The 12,276-nt window shown below is 40.5% G+C and overlaps 1 protein-coding gene across 3 annotated transcripts; it reads right to left on the reverse strand.

The window, feature by feature from the left end:
- Nucleotides 1-230: 230 nt before the first annotated feature.
- LOC110524780 (troponin I, slow skeletal muscle) lies at nt 231-9,770 on the reverse strand. 3 transcript variants are annotated; one of them, XM_021604705.2, is made up of 8 exons: nt 9,622-9,770; nt 4,966-4,997; nt 4,800-4,854; nt 4,029-4,160; nt 3,275-3,364; nt 1,997-2,170; nt 1,707-1,791; nt 231-249 (listed from the first exon to the last, which is right to left on the reverse strand). In XM_021604705.2, the coding sequence occupies exons 2-7, from the start codon at nt 4,974-4,976 to the stop codon at nt 1,711-1,713; spliced, it is 543 nt and encodes a 180-aa protein (XP_021460380.1). In that variant the 5' UTR covers nt 4,977-4,997; nt 9,622-9,770; the 3' UTR covers nt 231-249; nt 1,707-1,710. The 3 variants fall into 3 exon arrangements, with proteins under 3 accessions (XP_021460380.1, XP_021460376.1, XP_021460369.1); XM_021604701.2 differs by lacking the exon at nt 231-249 and adding an exon at nt 1,264-1,595 and having other exon boundaries at nt 9,622-9,769; XM_021604694.2 differs by lacking the exon at nt 231-249 and having other exon boundaries at nt 1,697-1,791; nt 9,622-9,769.
- Nucleotides 9,771-12,276: the final 2,506 nt, after the last annotated feature.

The raw sequence follows: 12,276 nt of genomic DNA on the forward strand, positions 1-12,276 counted from the left end.
CAGACCCCTTGACTTTTTCTACATTTTGTTACATTACAGCCTTATTCCAAAATGGATGAGATACTTTTCCCCTCATCAATCTACACACAGTACCCCGTAATGACAAAGTGAAAACAGGGTAAAAAAATAGAAATACTTTATTTACATAAGTATTCCGACCCTTAGCTATGCGACTCGGAATTGAACTCAGGTGCATCCTGTTTCCATTGATCATCCTTGAGATGTTTCTACAACTTGATTGGAGTCCACCTGTGGTAAATTCAAATGATTTGACATGATTAGAAAAGGCACACACCTGTTTATATAAGGTCCCACAGTTGACAGTGCATGTCAGAGCAAAAACCAAGCCATGAAGTCGAAGGAATTGTCCGTAGAGCTCAGAGAGCTCCGGATTGTGTCGAGGCACAGATCTGGGGAAGGGTACCAAAACATTTATGCAGCATTGAAGGTCCCTAAGAACAGAGTGGCCTCCATCATTCTTAAATGTAAGAAGTTTGGAACCACCAAGACTCTTCCTAGAGCTGGCCAACCGGACAAACTGAGCAATCGGGGGAGAAGGGCCTTGGTCAGGGAGGTGACCAAGAACTCAAGAGTTCCTCTATCGAGATGGGAGAACCTTCCAGCCATATCTGCAGAACTCTTCCAATCAGGCCTTTATGGTAGAGACGGAAGCCAGACGGAAGCCACTCCTCTATCAAAGGCACATGACAGCCCGCTTGGAGTTGGCCAAAAGGCACCTAAAGACTCTCAGACCTTGAGAAACTAGATTCCCTGGTCTGATGAAACCAATATCGAACTCTTTGGCCTGAATGCCAAGCATCACATCTGGAGGAAACCTGGCACCATCCCTACGGTGAAGCATGGTGGTTGCATGCGGCAGGGACTCGGAGACTAGTCAGGATAGAGGGAAAGATGAACAGAGCAAAGTACAGAGAGATCCTTGATGAAAACCTGATCCAGAGCACTCAGGACCTTAGACTAGGGCGAAGGTTTACCTTCCAGCAGGACAATGACCCTACACAGCCAAGACAATGCAGGAGTGGCTTTGGGACAAGTCTCTGAATGTCATTGAGTGGCCCAGTCAGACCCCAGACGTGAACCCAATCGAACATCTCTGGAGAGACCTGAAAATAGCCGTGCACAGATGCTCCCCATCCAACCTAGTCAAGAGGACCAAAACAATTTTCTCAGACCTAAATGTAACACTGATATCAGGCGGTAGTGGAGTATTGTACATTAAACAAGAAACTGCACTTGAAATACTCAAACCATTTTTTTTTATTGTCTTGTAACTTCTGCAAACAGGTGTTGCAAATAAAGACATGCATTTGCTCAGATACAATATATATTGTATTAATACTTAATAAAAACGTATTTCAACTATTTATATTTGCTTCAACAGTCTCATATAGTTATTTAAATTAACATTTTGATTTCATGTAACAAAAAATAACAAATATATTCAATAACTTTTTCTTTCTTCTCCATGTGTTCACTCAGTTATCTCTTACAGTTATAATACCTTCAGTTGTCCTCTCCTTTTCTACTTCTTTCATTTCCAATCAGAAAAGCCTTCCTTGATAATCATCACTAATCTGCAAAACATTTCATATACCAAAGTAAACAGATGTAATTGCAGTTCTGTGTTGTAGCAATGTGTTGACTACAGGAATTGATCTTCTCAGTGCATGCAATGTTTTGTGTACCTTATCAAGCATCAAACATCTTCTTTCTGCCCTCCATGCCTGACATGGCATCCACATTTTGACGCCAGTCGGTGACCTCCTCTTTCTGTAGGAAGCAGAAATGTGTCATTGACACTCAATCAGTCATTGACAAACAAACTAGCGTGAGAATAAACAACAAGTTCATAATTTGGATTCGAGATGAAGAGCTTCTTAGATTTCTACGGTCTGTGATAATACCTCAATATAACAAGTAAAAGCAAGTAGACATCTTGACGAAGTACAACGGACTGAGCATGGACCAGTCTTACCTTCTCCTCTGCTTTCTTGACTGTCTTGAGGTTGGACTTGAAGTCGATTGTCTCTTTGTGCTTGGAGCCCAGCAGAACACTGAGCATCATCTCAGCTGAGATCTTCACCCTCTTCAGGCTTGGCTTCTTGAACTTGCTCTGCAGCTCAATGATCTTCAGACCCAACTCATGGCACTGGCAGAGCACAGAGGACATAATAACTTTCAGTCACAATACAGGCTTTCACATTTACTGTGACCATTGCCAATGTCCCAAATGGCACCCTATTCCCTTTATAGTGCACTAATTTTGCCCAGGCCCTATAGGGCTTTGGTTATAAGTAGTGCAATATATAGGGAATAGTGTGCTATTTGGGACAGATGCGTAATCTTCCCAGTTGTACAGCAACGAGTATGTACTGTGGCTGACGTTCCCTCTTAATTAATGTTGTGAACTCATAGCCGTTGGGAGGCAGTGTTTTGTATTATCAAAGACAGCACAGAATGAAGACGGAAATAGAAGTCCTTGATCACGCTTGTAGCGATGTCATGGCGATGTTGGATAGCTAAGTTCATACACAGAAACACGTCATCGGGTCTAACGGTCAATTCTCGCTGAACTGCACCTGTGCAGGCCGTCAAATAAAAGGCACTCCTTTGATATGAAGCTGTTTGTCACTTCCCTGAGGTTGGAGTAATGACATGTTCAGCTACGTAAGACATTTCGAGAAAATTAACAACCAAGGAAGAATTTTTCACTTCTCTCATTGACTTCCCAAACCCTGGCCTTTTTAAAATGTTTTTTTTTTTTTTTACTAAAAATAATTAAGTATTTGGTTTTGAAGTGTCAAAAGTAAATGTAACTTCCAAAATATACTTAAGTATCAAAAGTTAAAGTAAAAGTATAAATCATTTCAAATGGCTGACATTATTATTATTTTTTAAATCTACAGATAGCCAGGGGCACTCTCCAACACTCAGACATAATTTACAAATTAAGCATTTTTGTTTAGTCAGTTTGCCAGATCAGAGGCAGTAGGGATGACATGGGATGTTCTCTTGATAAGTGTGTGAATTGTACCAATTTCTAAGTATTCAAAATGTAACTTTTGGGTGACAGGGAAAATGTATGGAGTAAAAAGTACAGTATTTTCTTTAGGAATGTAGTGAAGTAAAAATAAAAGACCCCCCCCAAAAAAAATAATAATTAATGTAGTACTTTCAATTATTTTTACCCTGATCTTCTGTCATTTCCCTCTGCAATTATTTGTTTTCTACAAATTATTTTTGAGTGTCCTACCTCCTTGTCAGTTTTGGTTACTTTCAGTCCCACGTCGTATCGCTCCTCATCTACCACGTCGATCTTACGGTGCAGATCTTTGCACAAATCCTGCCAAGAGAACAAAAGACAGAACATTTATCATATTTTCTTTTGTTACACTTTCTGTAAAGAATTTCAACTGTCGTGTATTATAATGCATTATCCACACCCTCACATGGCGACATAAATGCACTCGTAACAGTATTGTATACAATGTCAATGTGAGTGTCAGTGTGTATACCTAGGTCTATATCCAGGTCTCTCTTGAAAAATAGATTTTTATCTCAACAAGACCCACCTAGTTAAATTTTTAAAAATATATTTTCATCCCTTATTTTACTGAGAAAAATTATCATCTACAGCAACAACCTGGGGAATAGTTACAGGAATGAGCTAATTGGAAGCTGGGGCTGATTAGGTGGCCATATTGGGATTTTAGCCAGGACACCAGGGTTAACGCCCCTACTCTTACAACAAGTGCCATGGGATATTTAATGACCACAGGATACCTATTTTAACATCCCAACTGAAAGACAGCACCCTACATAAGGAAGATAGTTTTTTAGACCAGAGAAAAGTGCCTCCTACTGGCCCTCCAACACCACGTTTAGCAGTATCTGGTCTCCCATCCAGGGACAGACCAGGACCAACCCTGCTTAGCTTCAGAGGATAGCCAGTAGTGGGATTGCAGGGTGGTATGCTGCTGGCAGACTGAAGTTTCAATAAATAATACCATGAGCTCATCCACAGACAAGCCAGAAAGCTTGAGAGGAGGGACTCTCTCAGCGAGAGCTTCTTCTCTTTCTCTCTTCTTCTCCTCCGTCTCAACCTCTAGCATCTGGCCAGCTACTGTCAGCAATCTGATCTATAGGAAGGAAACATAAAGCTGCAGTCAGAAATCTGATCTATAGGAAGGAAACATAAAGCTACTGTCAGCAATATGATCTATAGGAAGGAAACATAAAGCTACCACATGAGGTTGGTGACACCTTAATTGGAGAGGACGGGCTCGTGATAATGTCTGGAGCGGAATTAGTGGAATTGCATCAAACACGTGTTTATAGGAGCACAAACATCCAAAGGAATGTAAACATAGGTTCAAAAGGTCACAAGAGGTCGGGGTTCATGAGCTACACATGAGCTACGCGTTATGACATGCGTTCTGTTTATGTCATTGGAGGCTGCTGAGGGGGAGGACAGCTCATAATAATGGCTGGAATGGAGTCAATGGAATGGTATCAAACGCATCAAACATGTGGTTTCCATGTGGTTGATGCCATTCCATTGACTCCGTTCCAGCAATTATTATGAGTCGGTCTCCCCTCAGCAGTCTCCACTGGTTTATACACTGTTCATATCTCAAATCAAATCAAATCTTATTGGTCACATACACGTGATTAGCAGATGTTATTGCGGGTGTAGCGAAATGCTTGTGCTTCTAGTTCCGACAGTGTAAGACTACAAGTTTTGTTCTTGTGTTGACCATGGATGCCAAAATGCTCACCTTCAACCCCAACCGTCGGGCTGAGGAGATCTTGGACTTTTCTTTTGGTTTGGGCCTGTGTCAGCATTAAATGACAGAGGGGGAGAAATAGAGAACATGGAGATGGGCTGTTCTGTTATATGATGTGGTTCATCTTTCCAATGCACACGTAAACATCACTACTTACGCGTCCGCCATGTTTCCCTTATTGTCTTAGCCCTGAAATTTGGAGGTAGGAGAAGAAAGCATTTTCACCCTCAACACAAACAAAAAAACGAAACAACAGAACATTCAGGCTTACATACCATTCATGAGGATCCAGGTTGGCCTTTTTATCAACTGGTGCTAAAAAATATATATACATTTTGTAATAATCTTATTATTATTTTTTTTATGTATTTGGTTGAAAAATGTATTGCAAATACAATGTAGTGTATCTTTCACATATTAAGCTGTTGCCAATGCTTAGGATGGGGATTGATGATTGGTTGTATCCTCCTTTGCATCAGCTATGTCTCACACCCAGTGCACATGTTGCCTCATTGAACCTCTTTTAGATCATTTAATGTGCACTGCTGGTTAAGCCTGTGTCCAAGTCCAATAGAGGCCTGTGTCCATACTTGAGGTATTTTATTTGAAAAGTATTTGAAATGTGTTCAGTATGTAAGGCAGAAGAGGGCTCTTGTTATTTGAAGCTCACAGGATGTGAGGGTGAATGAGTAAGACAACATTTAAGTGCCTTTGAAAGGGGTACAGTAGTATAGCAGGTGCCAGGTGCAGTGGTTTGTGTCAAGAACTGCAACGCGACTGGGTTTTTCAGGCTCAACGGTTTCCCGTGTGAATCAAGAATAGTCCACCACCCAAAGGAAATCCAGCCAACTTGACACAACTGTGGGAAGCATTGGAGTCAACATGGGCCAGCATCCCTGTGGAACGCTTACGACACCTTGTAGAGTCCATAACCCAACTAATTTGTATTTATTATGGATCCCTATTAGCTGCTGCCACTGTATTTACAGTGCATTCGGAAAGTATTCAGACACCTTGACTTTTTCCAAATGTTGTTACGTTACAGACTTATTCTAAAATTGATTCAATTGTTTTCTCCCCTCAATGTATACACAATACCCCATAATAACAAAGCAAAAACAGTTTATTTAAAAAATACTAAATGTATTAAAAATAACAAAATAAAATATCACATTTACACAAGTATCCAGACACTTTACTCAGTACTTTGTTGAAGCACCTCTGGCAGCGATTACAGCCTCAAGTGCCAGGTTTCCTCTACACCTGACGCTTGGTTTTCAGGCCAAAGAGTTCAATCTTGGTTTCATCAGACCAGAGAATCTTGTTTCTCATGGTCTGAGAGTCCTTTAGGTGCCTTTTGGCAAACTCCAAGCGGGCTGTCATGTGCCTTTTACTGAGTCGTGGCTTCTGCCATAAAGACCTGCCAAAAAGGCCTGATTAGTGGAGTGCTGCAGAGAGAGTTGTCCTTCTGGAAGGTTCTCCCAGCGCTGTCAAAGTGACCATCAGGTTCTTGGTCACCTCCAGGACCAAGGCCCATCTCAAGGATTATCAATGGAAACAGGATGCATCTGAGCTCAATTTCGAGGTATTTCATTTTTTTTTATGTATACATTTGCAAAAAAATCTAAAAACCTGTTTTGCTTTCATTATGGGGTATTGTGTGTTGATTGATGAGGCCTTTTTTTATTTAACCATTTTAGTCAAGGGGCCTGAATACTTTCCGACTAAACTGTATCACATATACATCTTTTGGGGGAAATGTCAGGGCATGCACTGCACTTTAAATCTCTTAAAGATCTCTACAGATCTATGTCCCACCCTCGGGACAGTTGAGCTAATGTGCGCTAATGTGATTAGCATGATGTTGTAAGTAACAAGAACGTTTCCCAGGACATAGACATATATTATACGGGCAGAAAGCTTAGAAATTCTTGTTAATCTAACTACACTGCCCAATTTACAGTAGCTAATACAGTGAAAACATGCCATGCTATTGTTTGAGGAGAGTGCACAAATGAATATGTATATATTGACCAATTAAGCACATTTGGGCAGACTTGATGCAACATATTGAACAGAAATATAGTAGATCATTGGATCAGTCTAAAACTTTGCACACACACTGCAGTCACCTGGACAAAATCTAAATTGTGCCAAGTGTCCTAAAGCCAGATAATGGCCTTTCTCTTGCATTTCAAAGATGGAACATTTTTTTAAATGTAAACACGTTTTTTCTTTATATTATCTTTTACCAGATCTAATGTGTTATATTCTTAATTTCACATTTCCACAAACTTCAAAGTGTTTCCTTAAAAAAAAAAAAAAAAGAAGCTGGTTATGGGTGCACCTCAGCCACGCTCAAGTTCCTAAACAATATCATAACCGCCATTGATAAGAGACATTACTGTGCAGCCGTATTCATCGACCTGGCCAAGGCTTTCGACTCTGTCAATCACCACATTCTTATCGGCAACAGCCTTGGTTTCTAAAATGATTGCCTCGCCTGCTTCACCAACTACTTCTCTGATAGAGTTCAGTGTGTCAATTCGGAGGGCATGTTGTCCGGACCTCTGGCAGTGTCTATGGGGCTGCCACGGGGTTAAATTCTGGGCCTGACTCTCTTCTCTGTATACATCAATGATGTTGCACTTGCTGCTGGTGATTGTTTGATCCACCTCTACGCAGACGACACCATTCTGTATACCTCTGGCCCTTCTTTGGACACTGTGTTAACTAACCTCCAGACGAGCTTCAATGCCATACAACTCTCCTTCCGTGGCCTCCAACTGCTCTTAAATGCAAGTAAAACTAAATGCATGCTCTTCAACCGATCGCTGCCCGCACCTGCCCACCCGTCGAGTATCACTACTCTGGACGGTTCTGAATTAGAATATGTGTACAACTACAAATACCAAGGTGTCTGGTTAGACTGTAAACTCTCCTTCCAGACTCACATTAAGCATCTCCAATCCAAAATTAAATTTAGAAGAATCGGCTTCCTAATTCGCAACAAAGCATCATTCACTCATGCTGCCAAACATACCCTTGTAAAACTGATTATCCTACCGATCCTCGACTTTGGCGATGTAATTTACAAAATAGCCTCCGACACTCTACTCAACAAATTGGATGCAGTCTGTCACAGTGCCATCTGTTTTGTCACCAAAGCCCCATATACTAACCACCACTGATTTTTGCAGTTCGTTCCAGTCATTGGCAGCAGAGAACTGGAAGGAAAGGCGGACAAAGGGGGAATTGGCTTCAGGGGTGACCAGTGAGATATACCTGCTGGATCGCGTGCTACGGGTGGGTGCTGCTATGGTGACCAGTGAGCTGAGATAAGACGGGGCTTTACCTAGCAGAGACTTGTAGATGACCTGGAGCCAGTGGGTTTGGCGACGAATATGAAGCGAGGGCCAGGCAACGAGAGCATACAGGTGTATGCTCTCGTTGCCTGGCCCTCGCTTCATATTCATATTCAAACCCACTGGCTCCAGGTCATCTACAAGTCTCTGCTAGGTAAAGCCCCGTCTTATCTCAGCTCACTGGTCACCATAGCAGCACCCACCCGTAGCACGCGATCCAGCAGGTATATCTCACTGGTCACCCCTGAAGCCAATTCCCCCTTTGTCCGCCTTTCCTTCCAGTTCTCTGCTGCCAATGACTGGAACGAACTGCAAAAATCACTGAAGCTGGAGGCTCATATCTCCCTCACTAGCTTTAAGCACCAGCCGTCAGAGCAGCTCACAGATCACTGCACCTGTACATAGCCCATCAGTAAATAGCCCATCCAACTACCTCATCCCCATAGTGTATTTATTTATTTATCTTGCTCCTTTGCACCCCGGTATCTCTACTTGCACATTCATCTTCTGCACATCTACCATTCCAGTGTTTAATTGCTATATTGTAATTACTTTGGCACCATGGCCTATTTATTGCCTTTACCTCCCTTATCCCACCTCATTTACACACACTGTATGTATATACTTTTTCTACTGTATTATTGACTGTGTTTGTTTATTCCATGTGTAACTCTGTGTTGTTGTATGTGTCGAACTGCTTTGCTTTATCTTGTCCAGGTCGCAGTTCTAAATGAGAACTTGTTCTCAACTAGCTTACATGGTTAAATAAAGGTGAAATAAAAAAATAAAATGGTATCGAGAATATGCATATCCTTGCTTCAGCTCCTGAGCTACAGGCTACAGTTATATTTGGGTATGTCATTTTAGAATATTTTTTTTTTTAAAGGTCCGATCCATAAGAGTTTTTTTAACACTCAAAATAAACAATTTATTAACAATTTCAAATGCAGCTCTGATTTATTTGAGAACAAACAAAGGTTTGCCAAAATGTTATATTGAAATAATTATTGTGACATTTAAACATTGTAACATTTGTTGAATATTCAAGCTTCACAATGTGCGGTGTTAACATTTATCTCCATAACAGACCAGTCTCTGCATAGGCGTCAATAAGACTCCATAACCCACTTATTCCAAGGCATGTGAACTAATTAACACTAACTATTCACTGTCAGTCTTCAGAACAATGTTAATCCAATGTGTCTTCATCTTATACCATATATTTCCATTCTGAATTCAAGCAGCCCTGTAGAAATAAATAAAATTGACCTATGCTGAAAAGTTCCACATTCCCAAACTGTTTTCCACCGCTCTCCTCAACCAGCGAAACTCCTCCTGCATTCATTTCAAACCTAAAATGTAATACATTTCATCCACACAGAAGATTACATTTTAAAAACGTAAGTTTCTTCATATTACGCCAAAGGAGTCATTGAGACAAACCCTACCTTTAAGGTGTAGAAAAGTCTGAGGGAGAGAGTGAGGGAGTTTAGGGTGGGAGAGTAGCTGAGAGCGCATAGGGGAAATATCATTCAGATTTATAGTTTATAACCCCTGTGTGAATGGCTCACTAAAATAGACTGCTCTCTGTCCGAGTCACTCTCCCACTGACATTGACGTTTACTGTTGCACATAGCATCTAAATGTTATTCAGGCAGGTAAGTGTTGTAATTAAATACTTTTATGGGCTTGAACGTTTGGGGCGGTACACTGTCAGTCTGTCTCATGGTTCTGACTCCACCCGTTGGTGGCAAGTTGACATGTAGCATGTATTGCTACAATCACCTCTAAACCCTTTCTCTGGACCAGTATCATACCTACACATTTATAACTTTATACAGAGTATGTAGTTTTGTCATAGGGATGTCCTAAAATGGAGTTTACATTTGCAAAAATGTCCAAAACGTTTTTTTTTTTTTTTGCTTTGTCACTACTTTTGAATCAATTTTAGAATAAGGCTGTAACATAACAACATGTGGAAAAAGTCAAGGGGTCTGAATATTTCCCAAAGGCCCTGTAGCTAGGAATGTTACCATAAAAAATGACTGTAAAATATGATGATGTAGGGTTTGTCAGGATTGTGGACAGGTTTGTGGTTGGGTGATGTGGACATAAGAAATACTATAACATAGCATACCTCTGTATTGTTTTTCCCCACTTTGATTTCAACGTTGTATCGTTTGTCATCTACAATATCAATCTTTTGGTGTTGGTCTTTGCAAAGGTCCTGCAAGAATATGATATCATGTAGAAAAGACCACCATACTTTTTTTTACATGGAGAACCAACAACACAATTACAGATAACAGTATTGTTGAAATAGCAGAATATTTAAAAACATTTATATACTTCAAAAATAATGACTTCTCTAGAGTATTTGGTATTTTATTAAGATCCCCATTAGCTGTGAAAGCAGCAGCTACTCTTCCTGAGGTCCACACAAAACTTGAAACATGACATAATACAGAACATGAATAGACAAGAACAGCTCAAGGACAGAACTACATACAAAATGTGTTTTAAAGGCACACGTAGCATACATATCAATGCATACACACAAACTATCTAGGTCAAATAGGGGAACGGCGTTGTTCCTTGAAGTGTTGCTTTATCTGTTTGCTGTTTGCTGTTTATTTGAGCAATATGACATGGAAGTTCCATGTAATAATGGCTTTATAAAATACTGTATGCTTTCTTGAATTTGTTCTGGATTTGGGGACTGTGAAAAGACCCCTGGCGGCATGTCTGGTGGGCTAAGTGTGTGTATGTCAGAACTGTGTGTAAGTTGACTATGCAAACAATTTGGGATTTTCAACACATTAATGTTTCTTATAAAAAGAAGAAGTGATACAGTCAGTCGCTCTTCAACTCTTAGCCAAGAGAGCATGCATAGTATGTATATCAGCCCTCTGATTCTCAATGAAGAGCAAGACGTGCCACTCTGTTCTGGCCCAGCTGCAGCTTAACTAGGTCTTTCCTTGCAGCACTGGACCACACGACTGGGCAATAATCAAGATTGGATAAAACTAGAGCCTGCAGAACTTGCTTTTTGGAGTGTGGTGACAAAGAAGCAGAGCATCTCTTTATTACGGACAGACCTCTCCCTATCTTTACAAAGATTGAATCTATATGTTTTGACCATGACAGTTTACAATATAAGGTAACGCCTCAACTTGTTCAACAGCCACACCACTCATTACCAAATTCAGCTGAGGTCTAGAACTTAGGGAATGATTTGCACCAAATACAATGCCCTTAGTTTTAGAGATGTTCAGAATGTTATGGAATGGCCATCCATTCCAAAACAGACTGCAACTCTTTGTTAAGGCTTTCAGTGATTTCATTAGCTGTGGTTGCTGATGTGTATATGGTTAAACCATCAGCATACATGGACACACATGCTTTGTTTAATGCCAGTGGCAGGTCATTGGTAAAAATATAAAAGAGTAGAGGGCCTAGAGAGCTTCCCTGTGGTACACCACACTTTATATGTTTGACATTAGAGAAACTTCCATTAAAGAAAACCCTTTGATAGATAACACTGAATCCACGATATGGCAGAGGTTGAAAAGCCATAACACATACTGTACGTATTTTCAACAACAGGTTATGGTCAATAATATCAAAGGCTGCACTGAACTCTAACAGTACAGCTCCCACAATCTTTTATTATCAATTTCTTTCAAACAATCATCAGTCATTTGTGTCAGTGCAGTACATGTTGAGTGCCCTTTTCTATAAGCATGCTGAAAGTCTGTTAATTTGTTTACAGAGAAATAGCATTGTATGTAGTCAAACACCATTTTTTCCAACTGTTTGCTAAGAGCTGGCAATAAGCTTATATGTCTGCTTCTAGAACCAGCTTTACCACTCTTGGGTAGCGGAATTACTTTCGCTTCCCTCCAGGCCTGAGGACAAAGACATTCCTCTAGGTTCAGATAAAATATATGACAGATAGGAGTGGCTATAGAGTCAGCCACCATCCTCAGTAGCTTTCCATCTAAGTTGTCAATGCCAGAAGGTTTGTCATTATTGATCGATAACAATACATTTTCCAATTCTCTCCAACACTAACTTTACAAAATTCTAACTTGGATTGCTTT

The sequence above is a fragment of the Oncorhynchus mykiss genome, chromosome 1 (assembly GCF_013265735.2).
Source record: "Oncorhynchus mykiss isolate Arlee chromosome 1, USDA_OmykA_1.1, whole genome shotgun sequence".
Lineage (NCBI taxonomy): Eukaryota > Metazoa > Chordata > Actinopteri > Salmoniformes > Salmonidae > Oncorhynchus > Oncorhynchus mykiss.